The sequence below is a fragment of the Gorilla gorilla genome, chromosome 13 (genome assembly GCF_029281585.2).
Source record: "Gorilla gorilla gorilla isolate KB3781 chromosome 13, NHGRI_mGorGor1-v2.1_pri, whole genome shotgun sequence".
Lineage (NCBI taxonomy): Eukaryota > Metazoa > Chordata > Mammalia > Primates > Hominidae > Gorilla > Gorilla gorilla.
The window spans coordinates 27,977,882-27,994,526 of NC_073237.2; the positions used below are offsets into that span (position 1 = coordinate 27,977,882).

Sequence of the window (16,645 nt, forward strand, 5' to 3'; positions counted from 1 at the left end):
AAAGGCAGTGCTGTCTGGATAGTACTGGGGACACTGGCACTCAGGAGGGCATGACTGTCATGGGCCTGATCCTGGAGAAGATGTGGGATTCATGCTCAAAGTCAGCCCCAGGAGGATGTCCGGGGCTAGGCAGAGCCTGCAGATGGGCATTTCTTCAACTATAGGGCTCCTTCTACCCAGACCGCAGGAAAGGGACAAGTGCCCCCTCATGCAGCCACCACTCAGGTCCTGAGGGCCAGAGTTGTCTCCGTAGACACAGGCAGGTCAGAGGCCAGGACAGACATCCCTAGATAACTGTGAGATTTGAGGATTTGCAGCTGTGTTCAGTGCTTCCCAGGGAGCCTGTGTCCATAGCCAGGCCTCACCAGCATGGGCCAAGGAGGCCAGGTACCTCTGGCTACCCTCTCCAATGTCCAGGCTCTGTCTTTTACTGCTAGCCACCATGAATATTATATAGTACTATAAGTGTTTAACTGTACATAGCACATATGAAAGCACTTTTCACAGCTATTGTTCATAGAACATGCTTATAAGCCAGAACCATAAAACCTTAATTATAATACATCAACTCCATACTTCCAAAGAACATACCTTCCCACAGGAATATCGACCAGTACTTTTCATCATACATTCAGTCGGTCATCGTACATAGCACATTACAGTCAAATAAATCCTCGTCACCACAGATATCCCCCCCTCAGATAGTGGTTTCTCGCTCACCATCCTCCATGAAATCAATATCCTGCACAAGAGTGCTACTCTCCTCACTCCGGGCCCAAACACTTGGGGGTAGCTCTTCTAGTCAGCCAGAAAGTCCTTCAGCCTCGCCAGGAGCAGTGGCTCATGTTTGTAATCCCAGCACTTTGGGAGGCCAAGGCAGGCGGATCACTTGAGGTCAAGAGTTTGAGACCAGCCTGGGCAACATGGTGAAACCCTGTCTCTACCAAAAATACAAAAATTAGCCGGGTGTGGTGGTGCATGCCTGTAATCCCAGCTACTCGGAGGCTGAGGCAGGAGAGTCGCTTGAACCTAGGAGACAGAGGCTGCAGTGAACCAAGATCGCATCACTGCACTCCAGCCTGGGCGACAGAGCAAGACTCCGTGTCAAAAAAAAAAAAAAAAAAAAAAAGTTCTCCACCCCCTCCTAGAAAATAATTTTCTCCTAGAAGGAAAATTTATCTGACTCAGAGAAAATTTAGACAAGAAGAAAAAATCTGTTTTCATGCCAGCACATCTTCTGAAGACAATGGTCTCTGTCTCTCATGAGCAGTGATATTTTTCCTTCCCAAATAGATGTTTCTTATAACAGCTGAGTGGTACTTTCTGTCTGTGCTGTGTTTGGAGTATATGTTTTAGAAATCCCAGGAGGCTTCGAGGAAGGCAGAGGTCAGCTTCAGCTTATACTGAGGGCCTGCTTGGGCTTCTCAAAGGTGACCAGAGCCCGGGAGGGAGGGTGACAGTGGCCCTCCTCAGCCACCCCCATCCCAGGTTTGTTGCTCCTGCTCAGATGCCATATTTTTAAAATACTTTATTTTTTACATAATACTGTCATTACAAAAAAATACAAAAAAACTACTATAAAAACATTCGGGGGTTGTCAAAGTGAGAAAACCTAAAGACCCCACCCCAGGATCTGGCTGAAGCAGGCTTCCCCCAGCTCCTTCACTATGACCTTTATACAACTGTGGGGGTGGGGTGGGATCACACAGGCATAAAAGGGCTGGAAATTCCCCACACAGCCTCCAAGGGTAAGAAATGAGTAGCTTCACATATCACAAAAGTGGGATTTGGAAGTTTGGGGGTGGCTAGGCCCTGAGTTCAGAGGTGTGGGGAAAAACCTGTGACCCTGAATCTCTTGGTGGGGAATAGCTGCCACCTGACCCCAAAGCCCTTTCCCTTCCTGATGAAGGCTGGGAGATGGGCCCTGTCCCCCACCTCTTAGCCTTAATACCTCAGGCCCCATTCCCTGCCCTCCACCCTTGAACACTCCTGAGAGCAGCAGGGAGGACAGAACCTCCAGCTGTGCAGGTGTAGGCAGGGCAGCTGTTACAGAGGCTGCTGAGGAGCTCACCCCCCTGCTCCAGATGAAAAGTGTCTCGTGCTCAAGTCCCTGTTCACAGGTTGTGAACTTTCCCTTCTTATCCTCTCTCCTTTCTCCCAGAGAGGCACAGACAGCTCTAGGTGAGTGCTTCTTGTGCATGAATATGTGTGCCATTACCTTGGACACTGTGGACCTGGGGGTGGGGCTGAGAAAGCAATGTCCTTTCTAGTCTTTTCCACCCCCAACAGCAGGAAGCCAAAGGGAAGGGAGGGGACTGGTATTAGCAAAGCTGAGGGGAGGAGGACATGCTATGTACAGGCATGGATAAGGAATCTCTACATATCTTCAAGTAGCACTCAGGTCACTCTCCAGCCACTGCAGTGGAAACTGGATTGAAAGCTAGTGACATGAACATTGACCCCTGGCCTGGGCTAGCTCTCCCCACCTCCCTCCCACTCCCCCCAGGCAGCCCAGCTCTGAAAGGGGTCAGGGACAGGAACATTTTCCTGAAAACCAGTGGCTTTTTTTTGCATTTTAGAAAAAGTTGCCAGTGTCCAGTGGACATCAAGCTGGGTGCACATTGAGTGGAGTGAGTGTTGGGGGTATTGCTGTGGTAGGCTCTGGACTGGCTGGGGCAGAGCCTAGGAACAGGGTAGGTGCTGCTTAAGGATCTGTCTTGTCTGTGGTGTTAATCTGTCTGGGAAGCGAACTTTGAACTCAACAATGAGGTCTCCCCGCTGAGTTGGCACTTTGGGGAAGGGAAGGCCCTCCCCACGGAGTCTCTTCACGGTGCCTGGCTTGATGACATCATTGCAGGGCAAAGGGATCACTCGGCCGTCGATAGTGGGAATGTTCACAGTGCAGCCACACAGCGCCTGGGAAAGACGAAGCAGAAAGTGAGGAAAAGGTGGGGTAAGGTGAGTGGGAAGGAAGGAAATAGACTGAGGTGGGGAAAGAATGTGCCAGCTGGCGGGAAGAGAGGGAATGTCCCCACCATCTCCCCAGCACACACACACAGCCTGACTAGGCCCCACCTCCTTGAGGCTGATCAGGGCACTGTAGAGCACGTTGGTGCCATCTCGGCGGAAGTGTGCATGGGGCTTGTCTTTGAGCACAAAGACGATGTCAGCAGGGATGTTGTCAGGTGTGGCGTCGCCCTCTTTGGGGAAGGTGATCTTGGTGCCTTCCTTCCAGCCACGCTTGATGACTATGTGCAGGATCTTGTCCTCGGTGCGCACAGTTCGCCCATCAGGGTTGAGGCGACGCCTCGTGATCTTCATGCGCTTGGTGGAGCCATGGTAGATCTCCTCCAGGGACACCCGCAGCTCGTGCACCACTGGGGGGTCCTGCACCTTGCGCCGAGGGTACAGTGGTTCTGGGGCTCGCCTTGGACCCCTACTCAGCCCATTGAAGCCAAAACGGCCGAAAGCGCCAAATGGGTCCTCATCTTCATCCACATCCATGTCATCTGGGTCAAAGCCACTGAAGGGCCGAGTGGAGCGGCTGCTGGCAAAGAAGATATCGAAGGGGTTGGAGCCACCAAAGAAGGAGGCAAAGGTTGCATGGGGGTCCCCATGAAAGGTGTAGTGAAAGGAGCCACTGGAGCCACCTGATGTGCCACCGCCGGTCTTCAGGCCTAGAGGGGAGGAGAAGTTAGGGGCAGTGTGGCTTATTCTGGCCCCATCCCAGTGTCTTCCCCCTGCCCTCTAGCTCCCAGTTCACAGGCTTAGAGAAAGAAGTAACCTTTAAATCCCACAGAGAGGGCCAGGCTAATAGAGTAAGAAAGGCTTCTGGCAAGATTATCTTCCATTCCTAATTATATATTTAATAACGATGCACAACTTGAGATTCAAAGAGGCTTGCTTACCCAATAGGTGGAAAAGCCAGGACTAGAGGACTTAGAGGATGTGACTTCCAGTCCTGTAATCTTTTCCACATACTCATGGTCCAAAGATGTCTCAAAAAGCCTTGAATGACTAGCTTGGTGTCACATTACAAGTGATACTTGGTTCCCAAATCTTTGCTTATCTCCAAAGACATATAGGACAAGGGGCCATCAGACAGGATGTGACCACAGAGGGGGCTGGTAAGTGAACAGTCGCAAATAGGGTAGGGATCCAACCCGGGAGGAAGACCAGTTTCACTCTGCTTCTAGCAGTGTTTCCTCTTTCCCTGACCCCTGCTCAAATGGGAAATCAGGAAGCCTTAAAAAGTGGGAAAGCTCATTAGCTTGGAGATGAAGAGCTATTTTTCTAGAAAAAGTTTTTAAATGCTTTGTTCCCACACTCTGCTCGGTGTTACACAACTTTAGGGGGTGTCATTCACACATTGTACAGACATAGACTACAATGGGAATGGAGCTCCCTGGAGTTATACAACAGCGAACGCCGTACCCCACACCTAATGTTGAGCAACCAAAATGCATGAATGGGCTGGCACATGGCAGTGGTGACCTTAGCTGCTCTCTCTGTCAGGTCCTGTCTAAGGGGCTCAGATTCCTGGAGGCAGCCTTCATGCACAGGAGGGGGTGCTGGCGGTAGTGGGGGATGTGGGGAGAGGGTTCACACTGAGAACTGCTCCGGAATACGGAGACTATGGGTGGGGTCCAGGCTAGGAAAGAGACCCTTCTCTTTGAGGCCGTTTATCTAGAATTTCAACTGATCATGGAGATCTGAGCCTAAATTAGCCTCTTATTTCCTGGGACCACAAGGGCAGATTTGAGTTTCACTAGAGAGGCCAAGTGGCAGATGGTTCAGGGACTTGTGGCAGCTGCCTCTTCACCCCTCCCCCAAGACCTAGGATCTCTCCTTTCCTTCTATCGAGGGGCTGATTATCAAGCGAGTTCAAGCAGCCTGGCAGAGCTCAGTGAGAGAGGGAGGGAGGCTGGACCGATGATGACGGGAAGGGGTAATTCTCTCTATAGGGATTTCTATTCTTCCACTACCACCCCCTTTTCAAGCTGGGAGCAACTTGTCCCTAGCTGGAGCTGCACACAGAGTCTGTGTGTATAACTGCTCTATAATAAATGGACAGAAATATAACCAACATTTCTAAGCTGCTTCTCCCTCCCCAGGCCATGGAGGTCCCCTTAAGGCCATGCCGCATCCTCAGGGGCCTTCCTGGGATGGGGTTCTGCATCAGAACCTGGCGTCTGGACCCCTTCACTTAGGCAGAAGGGGTGAAGTATCTCGGGGGAGCTCTCCCAGCTCCTGCCTCGTTTCTAAACAAAGGTGAGGCTGAATGGAGGAATGGGTGCAATTCCAAGACAGGTCACATGGTGGCATGGTGTCTGCACTGCTTCCCTCTTTTCCACTCCTATCCCTCCCATCCCTCCATGCCAGAGAGAAAAATGTCTTAGCTGAAAGAATATTGGGGGTTCCAGCCAGTATCTGGCGAATCTGGGAGTTGGCACGTCTAGGGGGTAGGCAGGAAGAATGGAAGGAACCGGCAGCATGGAGAATAGGAAAAGGGAGTTGGGAGGATGAGGGTTCACAGAGGGGCATGGAACACAAGGCCAGGAGGAGGGGAAGAAAATAACCTTCTTATCTACATATGATTAGCCCATTTAGTTTTGAGGATAGAAGGGGGAGGGTGAAGAGGAGGAGAATGTGAAAGAAAGGTGGATTCTGTTGGGGAGGAAGGACAGTTCTTCCCAGGAAGGAGAGTCCTCAGCGTGACAATGTCTCTTAATATAGCCTGACAGGTGCCTGTGGCTGGCGGGTGGCAGGCAGCCCTGAGGGGCAGGCCCAGAATTAGCAGCTACATCATGGCCGTGGGATGTGCTGGGAGGGGCCTCCCTCTCAGAGGCTTTATTTGGGCCTTTCCTGCCTCCCACCCCATGGCCACCAGCTACCCCAGGGAAGGGGGAAGATGCCAGCAGCAGTTCCCCTTCCACCCTTGGATCCCTGCCACTTCCTCTGGGAGGTAAAGCTCCACCTCTGTTCTGCTGGCCAGAAGCAGGCAGGGCCGGGGGAGAGAAGGGGAAAACCATTTCTGCTCAGAGCTCTGGTAGTTAATTCCCAGGCTGCTTAAGGGCCAGACTTTTATGCTGATGAATGTAAATGCTCTGTCCTCAGAGAGCCACACACTCCCTCTCCCCAACCTTCCTCATCAGCCAATGAAGCAGCGGAGACTTCAGGCAGGACTAATAAGGCTGGGAAGGGAAGAAGGGCGGGGAAGGCCTCTGGCTCTTGCTTCAGACCTCTCTAAGGCCTGAACCCGAGGAGGGAGGGGGCAGAGAGAGGCGGGGAGAACTAGGGTGAGCTGAGCTGGGTAGTGGGTGGGCTTCTCTCTTCTCTGGGTGACAGTGCTGGAAACCCTTGCTGCCCTTACCCCCTCCACAGCCTCCAGTTCCCCGCTACACAAACTGGTGCACCTGGGACCCCTACCAAGCGGAGGGGTCCGGGATTGGGCTGGAGTGCTGCCCTCTTACCTTCCTCCCCATACTGGTCATACAGGCCCCGTTTCTTGGGGTCACTTAGCACATCATAGGCCTCTGCAATCTCCTTAAACTTCTCCTCAGCGTTGGGTTCTTTATTCTTGTCTGGGTGGTACTTCAAGGCCATCTTCCGGTAGGCTTTCTTGATCTCATCCTCGTTGGCCCCCGATGGGATCCCAAGAATCTTGTAATAATCTTTTCCCATCACAGCCACTGGACCAGCACTGGTCTCCTTGTTTCTGAAAGAAACCCAGGGCCAAGACTTGATGCCTTCTCTTCTGCCCCAGCCCTGTTCCTGATGATCTTGCAATCCCTAAATGACTCCCTGGGTAACCTTCAGCAGGTCATGCCTGTTCTGTGGGCCTGTGTCCCCCCATCTGTAAAATGAAAGGTTTGGACTAGATGATCTCTTCTGGCTCTGACATTCTAGAATTCTGTGATTCCGTCCTCACCTCCTGGGTTTTCCCAGCAGGAAGCTGAAGGTTGTGGCCCACTCTTGGGGCTAGGCTGAGGCCCTGGTCCTTGGGCCAGACTGAGGACCCCTGAGAGGCCCTGCTGAGCGAGGTGGCACCATGGACTGAGCGACCCACACACAGGAGCTGGCGAAGGTCAGTGTAACGGGTGAGGTCACCTGAGCATCGTGGTCTCCTACGCCACGCCTCAGGCATGGTGCCCAGGCTGAGGGCAGCTGGGGCAGTGGCCCAGGACCGGGAACAGGCCTGGGTCTTCCGCCAGCTGTCCTGGCCAGCCAGACTGAGTCAGGGAATGGGTGTCTGGAGTCCTGTCTGCCATTGGAGACCCCAGGCCTCCCCGCCCCCACCCCTCTGACGATGCTAAGCCTCACGTGTGACTCAGATCACGGGGTGACTCACAGCCTTTGGAAACTGCTGTTTCCAACTCCCTCATTAGCAGGGGGGGCGACACTATCCTTCCCCCAACCAGGGCAACAGTTCCCTTTACTCATTTGCCAGCGTCTACACACAAAACTGTGAGGGCTGTGCCACCTAAGCACCAGTGTGAGTGAACAAAAGCATCCTGGGGACAGGACTTTTTCAACCCCAGCTGTTAGGAGACAATTGGGCACTAACCAACCACCATTTCCTTAATACCTCTCCTAGCCCCACCCCACGCCCCCAGTCCACCCTGTGGTTTAGGATCTGGCCCATCGTCAGACCCATATTCCTCTGAGTCCCTTTTAAGGTGGGTGCAGGAGCATTTGTTATAAGAGAAACGTGCAACCCGAATTCTTCCATTCCAGTCTCCCTCTATCGGTGTGTCTGTGGTGGATATCAGGGGAAGGGGGACTTTCCTGTAGCTAGAGCTCTCTGGGGGATGGCCAGAAGCCATTCTCAGCCCTTCTGAGACTTGGCCAACCCCTGCCAAAGCCAGGAGAACCAGAGTCTTTCTAGCAATGTCCTAGGCTGGCAGCCACAGCTGAGACCTGCCTTTCCGCCTCTGACTGCTTCACAGCAGGGAGGTGTACAGGGTGCCCTTGCAGGAGTGAGGGCTGCAACCGGGTAAGGGGGAGGCGCCCAAGGCCCTAGGTGGGCAGGGACAATGGCCCTCACTGCTGCCCCCACAGGCCCTGCTGCAGGTGGCTGGGTTGACTCATGGTTCTGGGAGTCACCTTTCTCTGACGAAGAAAAGGCTCCACAAAGGCGGGTACTCCCCCATTGCCCCCACCAGCATGTCACGTCTGTGGGGGAGACGGGGTGGGGGGTGGGGTTGGGAGAGGCAGAGAAGAAAGAGCACCTCGTTGAGGGGGGCAGCTGTTTTCGGAAATGGCAGCAAAAGCCGTCTGAGAGGGAGCGGGGGGGTGGTCTGCCATTTCTGCCTCAACCCACACCTTCTTTCCCCTGGGACTGGGAAAGAACCCTAGCACACCAAGAGGGTGCCCCTAGAGAACGAGAGCAGCTTCCAGGCAGAGGGCCAGTGGAATGGCTCACCAACCACCCACCTCCTTTTGGTGTCCCTGTATTACCTCCACACCCGGCCAGCTTCCTCCCTGGTACCCACCTGCTAGCTGCTCTAGGCCCATACATCTCTTGCCTCCGCAGACACAGGGCAAGCTCTTTCAGGATCTGCCTCCTTTTTCTCTTTCTGCTTTCCTCCCTCCTTCCCTTCCCCCCTACCCACAGGCCACGTGTTGGAATGACAAAGGAGCCCCATGGCATGGCACTGCCTTTGATGGAGAAGAATGAGGAGGATGTTAAGGTAGAGGCAGGAAGGAAAAATGGGGAGAAAATGGCGAGGGGGACTGTTGAGGTACAGGGAGGGGAGATGGCTGATACAGAAAATGAGGTACCGATGGAGGGGGATGAGTGACAGATGGAAATGGCTGAGGTGGAAAATGGGTTAATGATGGGTTGAAAGGCAGGAATGTCGAGAGTTGAAATAATGGAGGAAATGTCTGTGGAAAATGGATACCTGAAGGGTTTGAGAAAAGAAGAGGAATGATAAGGGGTGCAATTCATTCAAATATGTGGGTGAGGCCGGAGGGGGGTTCCTGTATGTCACAGAGGGGATGAGGATGAGGTGGAGGAAGCAGGAAGGCAATGGAGGGGATGGCCGCGTGGAGGGTTTGACTGGGTATGGGTATGAGTGCCCTTCTCCGGAGGGACTTACCGAAACTTTACAAACCCATTCAGCGTCCACGCTCGAAGTTTTAAGGGCTCCAGCTGAATTTTAAACATCAAGCTGGCTAAGAAGTCTTCTCCCCAGGAGTGTGGGAAGCTCCGGAAAGCTCCTCGGGCCTGCAGTGGGGGTGCTGCTGGGGGTGGGCAGGAGAGCACTGTGCGCTTAAACATGCCCAGCCAAGCCCCTCACCTCTGATCGCTCCACCGGAGCCGGCCTGAAGTGCTGCAGCTCTGGAAGCCACCTCCTTGGACTCTCAGAGGCGCGTGCCCAGCAAGGCCTGTCTGGCGCAGCAGGTGCCGGACCTGATCCCCAAGTGTGGAGAGTGAAGGGAGAAGACCCGCGGCCACCTGCTCTCAGGTGCAGCAGTGTCTGGCTGGCTGTGAGCGGCTGTATGGCAGCGTGTCAGTGAGGCTGGGAGTGCAAGCGTGTGTTTGTGAGTGGCAGCGTGTATACCTGTGACAGGTGTGATTGTGAGGGCCCGAGAGACAGTGAGCTCCTGTCGCCTCTCACTGGGGAGGACCCGACCCCAATCCCCAAGAACCTACTCAATGAAGTCACTGACGGGAGTCTCCTCCCTCGCAGATGGGCGGGGCAGAGCGGAGCTCGGCCGGGACAAAAGGCGCGGCGAGGAGAGGAGGGGAGGGGGCTCGGGCGGGGGAGGGTGGTCGGTGATGTCACCCGCGCTGGCTGGCTGGTCTGCTCACAGATGCCTCCGCCCCACAGAACCCAATCTGGTCCGGTCCGACTCGACCCTCCCCTCCCCTCCCCTCCCCTCCCCTCCCCGACTCAGACGCTGGCTGCCCCCTGTGACAGCCAAGCCCGGGTCGAGGACTCCGAGCACCCTGCAGACCCCGGGGCCCCGCATCCCCAAGGCAGCAGAGCCTACGGGCCCTCAGTGTCCCAACCCCCCAACACCAGGAGCCCTGGCTTCACGACGCCCCGCTCCCGGGACCCCCGAGTCCTGGCTCGGCGCCCTCACCGGTGAGGAGCTGCGGGCGCCGCCGTGGTCCGTGAGACAGCCGCTGCCCCCTCCCCCGGCTCCGGCTCCGCCGCCTCCACCCGGGACAGGAGTCGCCTGCCCGCCGGCCGCCGACAGCGGGACCGGGAGCCCGCCCCCACGGCTCCGCCTCCGCGCCGCCCATTGAACTGCCTTCCTGTCACTCAGCTCAACCTCTACTGTGATTGGGCAGTTTTCAACAAGCGGCTTGGTGATAGCCGCCCATCCTCCGCCCCTGTCACCCGGCCACACGCGCACACATTCCAGGCAGTGATTGGTGTGGATCTGATTGGCGCCCTCTGGGATCACTCAACCACGCCTCTTTGCCATCTTGTTGTGCCATTGGTGAAAAAGACAGAGGGCGGCAACCTCGCTCGCCCTTTGATTTTATTGGTTCGTGCCTGAGACTCAGACCCGAGCCCGGGGGCAAACTATATTAGTCCAATCTCCGGGTTGAGAAGGTGGGACGTACTGGCCACTGCTCGAATCCCAGGAGAACCTTCTGGAACCCTTGCGACGTCAAAGGCAGCCTTAAAGGAAAACTGTACCCACCAGTTGGCCGTGCGGCCGTGCATTCTTTCCTTTCTTCATTGGGGGGCAAGGGGGAGAGAACAGTGCACTCTGGGAGGTGTAGTCCCTGGACCGGGGCCAAAAGGTCAGCACTTCTTACTCGCCTTTCAGCCAACGGTGTAACCACCTCAAGCTGACCTCATTTAGCTTTACCTTATCCTGACCCCGCCGTGGCCTGATGTGACCTAACGGAATCTCTAACAGACCCCACGGATGCCGGGTTTCAGAGCCCCCCGGACCTCTCCCCCGAGGGAAACAGATGGCTCTGCCCAGGCCGGTGCCTCCAGGAATCTCCCCCGCCCACCCTCTGTACAGCCCCTCATCCTCGCGCCCCTCTTCAGCGACCCCGCGGTCCCCATTTCAGTCCCCCTTCTAATCAGTCTCTCATTCTGCTTCCCCCTGGAGTGCCTGTGTTTTAGCCCTTTCCTTCTTGGCCCTCGATGATCTCCTGTCTTCCTTCCCGCAGTGATCCGTTTTGTCTTATTCTTGGTTCTTTCTTTACACCCCGATCTCCTACCCTAGCTCTCCCCTTTCATCTTTCATCTCACTCCCCAAGATCCCCTTCCTTAACACCCTCAGAATCTCTAGTCTCCCCCACCCCCCATTAAGTCATTAGATCTCAGCCCCAGTGTCCCCAATGCAGGGAGCAGGCGGGGCTGCGGAGGCGGTCGCCAGCGGAAGCCGCCACTCGAGCAGACACGGTGCCTGGCGCCCACGTCACTGTCTCCCAGGCCCATCTGTGCTCGAGGGAGCGGGGGTGGGGAGGGAGTAATTTGGGGGTGAAGTGGGGGAGGGGAGTGCTGGGGGGTTGATGATAAAAGAAGGGTCAGGCCAGAAGCTCTCCTTTACTTCTTTCTTTCCTATTTTCCAGAGACAGAGTTTGGACACCCATGAGGTCTTGCTAGAAACTGCGGCTTGAGTACCTGGGCCAAGAGCAGAGCAAGGGGGGGGGGGGGTGGTGCCAGGGTCCTGGGGTCATGTCTGTAGATTCTTCACTACCTACCTTCATGCCAGGAGTCACTATGGGGCTCCCAAGGGTAAAGGGGCATGAGGTGTGAAAGAAGAAAGAGACTTGGGGTGAGAGGAGGATGGAAAGGAAGTGGGGTTGGGGGCCAGGAGGGGAGCAGAGATGGGTGATGAATGTGGGGAAATGAGGAGCATGAGGAATTTGAGGAAATGGGGTTGAGGGAGGGGAGGTAGGGAGAGGGGGTGGTGAGAGGATGGTGAGATGGGGTGAGGGGGATGAGGAGGGGAGGGGCATGGGGCAGATGAGCCATAGGGTGGGAGTAAGGAGGGCAGAGGAAAGGAGGGCTGGGGAGGGGAGGGAAGTCAGGGTGAGGGATGAGGAAAGAAGGGGTGAGTAATGAAAGGATGAGGCACAGAGATGGGGTGAGGAGGATTGAGGAAGGGGGAGGGGAGGGAGGAGGGATGGACATCTCTGTGTGACACAGAGATGGGTAAGGTGGGGTGAGGGGCCCTGCACCGCTGCTGGCTCCTCAGATCTGGGGGCTCTCACTCTTCCACCTCCAGACCCGTGGGGCCCAGGCTGTGGGTGGCTCTACTTCTTCCTATTCCAGTTCTGTCTCTTTTGCCTCCCCCAGCCTTGCCTGTGCCAACACGGAGGCAGAGAGTTTAGTCACCAGCCTTTACCTGGCCCCTGCTAATGCTAAAGTGTAGGCTCGGACCTTTGAGGGTGCAGGACTGTGCCTTCAGGTGTTGGTGGCACGGACTCCACTGTTTGCCTAGTCCTCGGTTCCCGCCCTCAGTCCCATTGTCCTGGGTGTCACGTGTGTGTAGTGCTCAGTGTGGCATGGACTGTGACAGTGTGGTCTGGAGTCTATGCACCTTGTGAGCTTACACGCCACACTCATGCCTCATCTCCTTTGTAAATGGGGATTGGTGCCTCAGGGGGTTGTTGAGAGGGTTAATTAAGGTAACACAGGTAGTGCACTTAGTTCTGAGCTGGGCATGTAGTTTATACCCAACCAATGGTTAACTTGGTTAACTCAACCAAGTTAACCATTACTCTACATGTTCACAGATGCTGGGAGTGCGAGTGCATCTATAAATCTGTGAGTCTGATTGGGAGTTATTTGTAGTGTGGTACTGGTAATGTGATTTGTGAGTGGATCTGTGCAGTTATTTTTGTGTGGTGGTGTGCCTGATTCTGTTATATGTTGTAGGTATATGATTTTGGGTCAGTGTACATGTGTGAGTAAATGACTGTGCGGGCATGTGTCTACATGACAAAGAGTGGATAAGGTATATAGCCACTGACACATTGACACCACGTCTGCCAGCGTATGCACGCATCTGTGATCATGCCAGTCCCAAACGCCCCCACTCACCCTCCCTCCCCTTGGAGACGTCATAACCCTAGGTGTCCCTCATTTCCTCACCCTGAGGGAACCGGAACCCGTGGGCAGGGGTGGGGGTGGGTGCCAGTGAGGAGGTGTTTTAGACAAAGGCACATGTTCCCTCCCAGACTGTATAGGGAAGGGAGCCCCTATCCTTCTCACATCCCAAAGGCTGCAGAGGAAGTGCCCCCAGCCTGTTTTCAGTTCCCTGTCTTGTCACCATGGTAATGGTTGCCAGGGGTTCCCATGGTTGCTAAGATCTGGGTGTGGGAGGCTGCCAGGCCCTGTTGCCAGTAGAAACAGAGAATCCTGGGGGGAAGGAAGACTACCCTCACAGCTGCCACCTCTCTGCAGTGACAGAACTGGCCCTTGGGCCACTTCTCTCCCCCAGTTGTACCTATGAGTTGTATGTGGTAGTACTAGTGTGTGTGTGGGAGCAGGAGCGGGGGCTTTAACAGGAAACCAGAACTAGAATACTGGGATACTAGAATACTGAGGAAAAGGGGGCTACTTGGCCTATCCATCACCATCCTTAAAGTTGGGAGGGGCTTACGAATTAGTGACTACCTGCCATCTCTACTAAAATACAAAAAAAAATTAGCCAGGTGTTGTGGCACATGCCTGTAATCTCAGCTACTCAGGAGGCTGAGGCAAAAGAATCGCTTGAACCCAGAAGGCAGAGGTTGCAGTGAGCCGAGATCGCGCCACTGCACTCCAGCCTGGGTGACAGAGTGAGACAAGACTCCCTGTCAAAAAAAAAAAAAAAAAAAAAAAAAAAAGAAAAAAAAAGAAATGAGTGACTATCTCCTGCTGTCCCCTGTCCCTCATATCCCTCCCCTGGGCAGTCTCCCTGTTTGTTCTTGAGTTCTCCAGTGACTGGGTACTCATTACCTGATGCTTTCTCCTGGATGTAGGAATGCCACGTTGACCCATCACCTTGGCTGCAGATGGCCTCCCTCCTGTGATCAGACTCTGAGCATCTCACCTGATACATGCTTCATGCGGACACCCAGGCCCAGACTTTGGTCCCACACTGAGTCCCAACTTTGACCTCAACCTGAGACACAACCTGGTTATTTTCCTGGTAGAGACAGTTCCCTGAATCCAGCCTCTGCCCAAACCCTCCTCCTAGACATGGCTGAGCCCTAATTTTGATACAAAATACTTGAATTCATCTTTAGATTCAGTTCTGATCCTATACTGAACTAACTGAACACTACCAGGGTTCTGACTCCCTGATATTCGCTGGCGTCTCCCTGCGTGTTCTGAACCTATGCTGACCAGCACCAAAAGGGTTCAGAGGGGTGATTTCTTGCCTTGGGATGAGAGAGCAATGTTAGGGATGACCAGCAGAGGGCGTGCAACATCAGGTTCTAGAGGCAAGCGTCCAAGAGCCCACCTGTGAGCTAAAAAAATTAAAGTTCTCGTTTTTGACGCCAAAACTTTGGGGTTATGTGGGTTCTTACAGTCATGAATCTTCTCCTTCTGGCTCACCTGGGCTCAGCACTGGGTATGCACAGAATGTGCTTAACTGTTTACTGGCATCTCAGGTCTCAAGAGGACTGAAGTCACCCCACCCCCAAATCAGCATTTCTGTCACATGCTTAATACAGCTCCACTGCCTTCCTGGTAACCAGTTATGTTTGGTCCTATTGAGCAGAAATCTGCCTCTCCACAGTGTTCACATTTCATCTTAGCCCTGTCCTTGGGACCACATTGACCTCATTGGCCCATCTGCCAAACATCACCATCTGCATCCTTCAAATCTGCTTCTCTCCAGGACCCATGCCTTCATGGATTCATCCCCTGCCTTTCTCAATTCTACTCACTAAGACCATGTTCCCCTGAATGGGTTTCAGTTTGTGGTGCCCAGTTATGATTAGCTTTTTCCAGGAGAGCTGGTGCAGGGTACGAATGAGCCGGCCTGCCTCCCTCCTCTGACTCTGAGCTTCTTTCCACATAGGCTCAGATTACATCAGTTTTTTCTGTGGTTGTTGTTTTGTTTTTCTTTTGAGATGGAGTCTCGCCCTGTTGCCTAGGCTGGAGTGCAATGGTGTGATCTCGGCTCACTGCAACCTTTGCCTCCTGGGTTCAAGCAATTCTTCTGCCTCAGCCTCCTGAGTAGCTGGAACTACAGGTGTGCACCACCACACCTGGCTAATTTTTGCATTTTTAGTAGAGACAGGGTTTCGCCATGTTGGCCAGGCTGGTCTTGAACTCCTGACCTCAGGAGATCCACCTGCTTCGGCCTCCCTAAGTGCTGGGATTACAGGCGTGAGCCATTGCACCTGGCCCATCAGTTTATTTTCTGGTAGCCACCTCATACTGTTCACCCATACCGAGTTAAGGCCATAAGCTCTTTCTCCCTGAGCTGCTAAATCACCTCTTGTTCATGTGTACGTGTTATAATTTTGAATGGAGAGCTGTATTCATTTTAAACAAAGATACTTGAAATAAAATAAATTTGTTGGCACTACATTCTCAATTTTAGGACAATCTTTGGGCTTGGAAATCTCTGTACTTGATGGTTACTCAAAGGTGGGACAAGGAGGGACTGAAGGTCCTCAGCTGGCTTGGCTGTGACTTCAGCACTTTGGACAGAGGCAATCACAGTACCCACCGCAACCCGACCCAGCTATGCCTGGGACTGTGTGAGTGTGGAGATGATACACTCACAGCCTTCAGATGGAGCAGAAATCCTTGCTACTTACTCAGTGCCTTACAATCTGTAAAGCTCTCTCCTCTTATACAAAACTCTTTCCTCAATTAACCAGCCCAGGAGGCTTACAGGACAGGGACTGTCCTACAGATTTTACAGTCGAGGAAACTGAGGTTCAACAAAGTCAACCTCCAGGCAACCCTTAGAAAGAGTGGGGTGGGAGAGAGCACTACTCCATGTTTAGCAAATTTAGCAGCCCTTGATTCTCTTAAGGAATGACTCTTCCCCAGGGATAAAGAGGAAATGAATTTGAACCAGAGCAGGACAAGTTGGGTGGAGGTTTGTGTAGAACCAAGACCCTGGCCAGTCCTGGGAACAAGTGGCAGTTGGTGGGAGGAACAGTCCTCAGAGGGTCTAAAGTTCCAGCCAGGACTGCTGAACTGAGGGCGGGGAAACCTTATTCATTCAGGCCAACAGACACCCAGCCTTTTTATGCCCTTTTTCTGTCCCAATGCTTAGCTTCACTGAGCCTGGAGACAAGGACAAAGGGCTGGTGGGATGTCATTAATCTGCTCTCAGTCTGGTGGACCCCATGGGGAGACTTCAGGGAGGAGAGGTGTGGGAGCCTGGTGAGCGGATGGGGTGAATTGTGCAGTGGTAAGAAATCCGTGCCATGGATACAGGCCTGGTTACCTGTCTGTGTCTATTCCCAGGGTGGGGAGGGGAGGTGCTGGCTCACACAGCAGTGGTTCCTTTGAGGTGTGCTTTGACAGGAAGCACAACAAAGTGGCTAAGAACCTGTCCTCTGAAGGCAAACTGCCTGGTTCCCCTACTTCCTCTGTGGTTGTGTAACCTTGAGAAACATGGGCTCTCTGTTCCTCACTTTTCTCACCTGTAATAAAAATCTCATAGGATTATTGTGAAGATTAGTGACTCTATGCAAAGC

The 16,645-nt window shown here is 53.7% G+C and overlaps 1 protein-coding gene and 1 long non-coding RNA gene across 6 annotated transcripts; one reads left to right on the forward strand and one right to left on the reverse strand.

Annotated features, from left to right (window-relative positions):
* Positions 1-1,513: 1,513 nt before the first annotated feature.
* On the reverse strand, positions 1,514-10,228 carry DNAJB5 (DnaJ heat shock protein family (Hsp40) member B5). 5 transcript variants are annotated; one of them, XM_019034191.4, is made up of 5 exons: positions 10,096-10,226; positions 9,105-9,246; positions 6,474-6,718; positions 3,076-3,677; positions 1,514-2,916 (listed from the first exon to the last, which is right to left on the reverse strand). In XM_019034191.4, the coding sequence occupies exons 2-5, from the start codon at positions 9,170-9,172 to the stop codon at positions 2,683-2,685; spliced, it is 1,149 nt and encodes a 382-aa protein (XP_018889736.2). In that variant the 5' UTR covers positions 9,173-9,246; positions 10,096-10,226; the 3' UTR covers positions 1,514-2,682. The 5 variants fall into 5 exon arrangements, with proteins under 5 accessions (XP_018889736.2, XP_004048028.2, XP_004048027.1 ...); XM_004047980.4 differs by having other exon boundaries at positions 9,105-9,249; positions 10,096-10,222; XM_004047979.4 differs by lacking the exon at positions 9,105-9,246 and having other exon boundaries at positions 10,096-10,228.
* On the forward strand, positions 10,210-14,482 carry LOC109028407 (uncharacterized). Its single transcript, XR_002007444.4, has 2 exons — positions 10,210-10,768; positions 13,955-14,482. It is a non-coding gene; the product is annotated as an uncharacterized lncRNA (long non-coding RNA).
* Positions 14,483-16,645: the final 2,163 nt, after the last annotated feature.

Bases quoted from the DNA above. Each gene is read 5' to 3' on its own strand.
- DNAJB5 (XM_055351626.2), bottom strand. From the start codon at position 9,286: ATGTTTAAGCGCACAGTGCTCTCCTGCCCACCCCCAGCAGCACCCCCA. The intron at 6,719-9,104 runs GTAAGTCCCTCC...GGTTTCTTTCAG, and splicing joins AATGGGTTTGTAAAGTTTCG to AAACAAGGAGACCAGTGCTG. The intron at 2,917-3,075 runs GTGGGGCCTAGT...CGTCTTTCCCAG, and splicing joins CCCTGATCAGCCTCAAGGAG to GCGCTGTGTGGCTGCACTGT.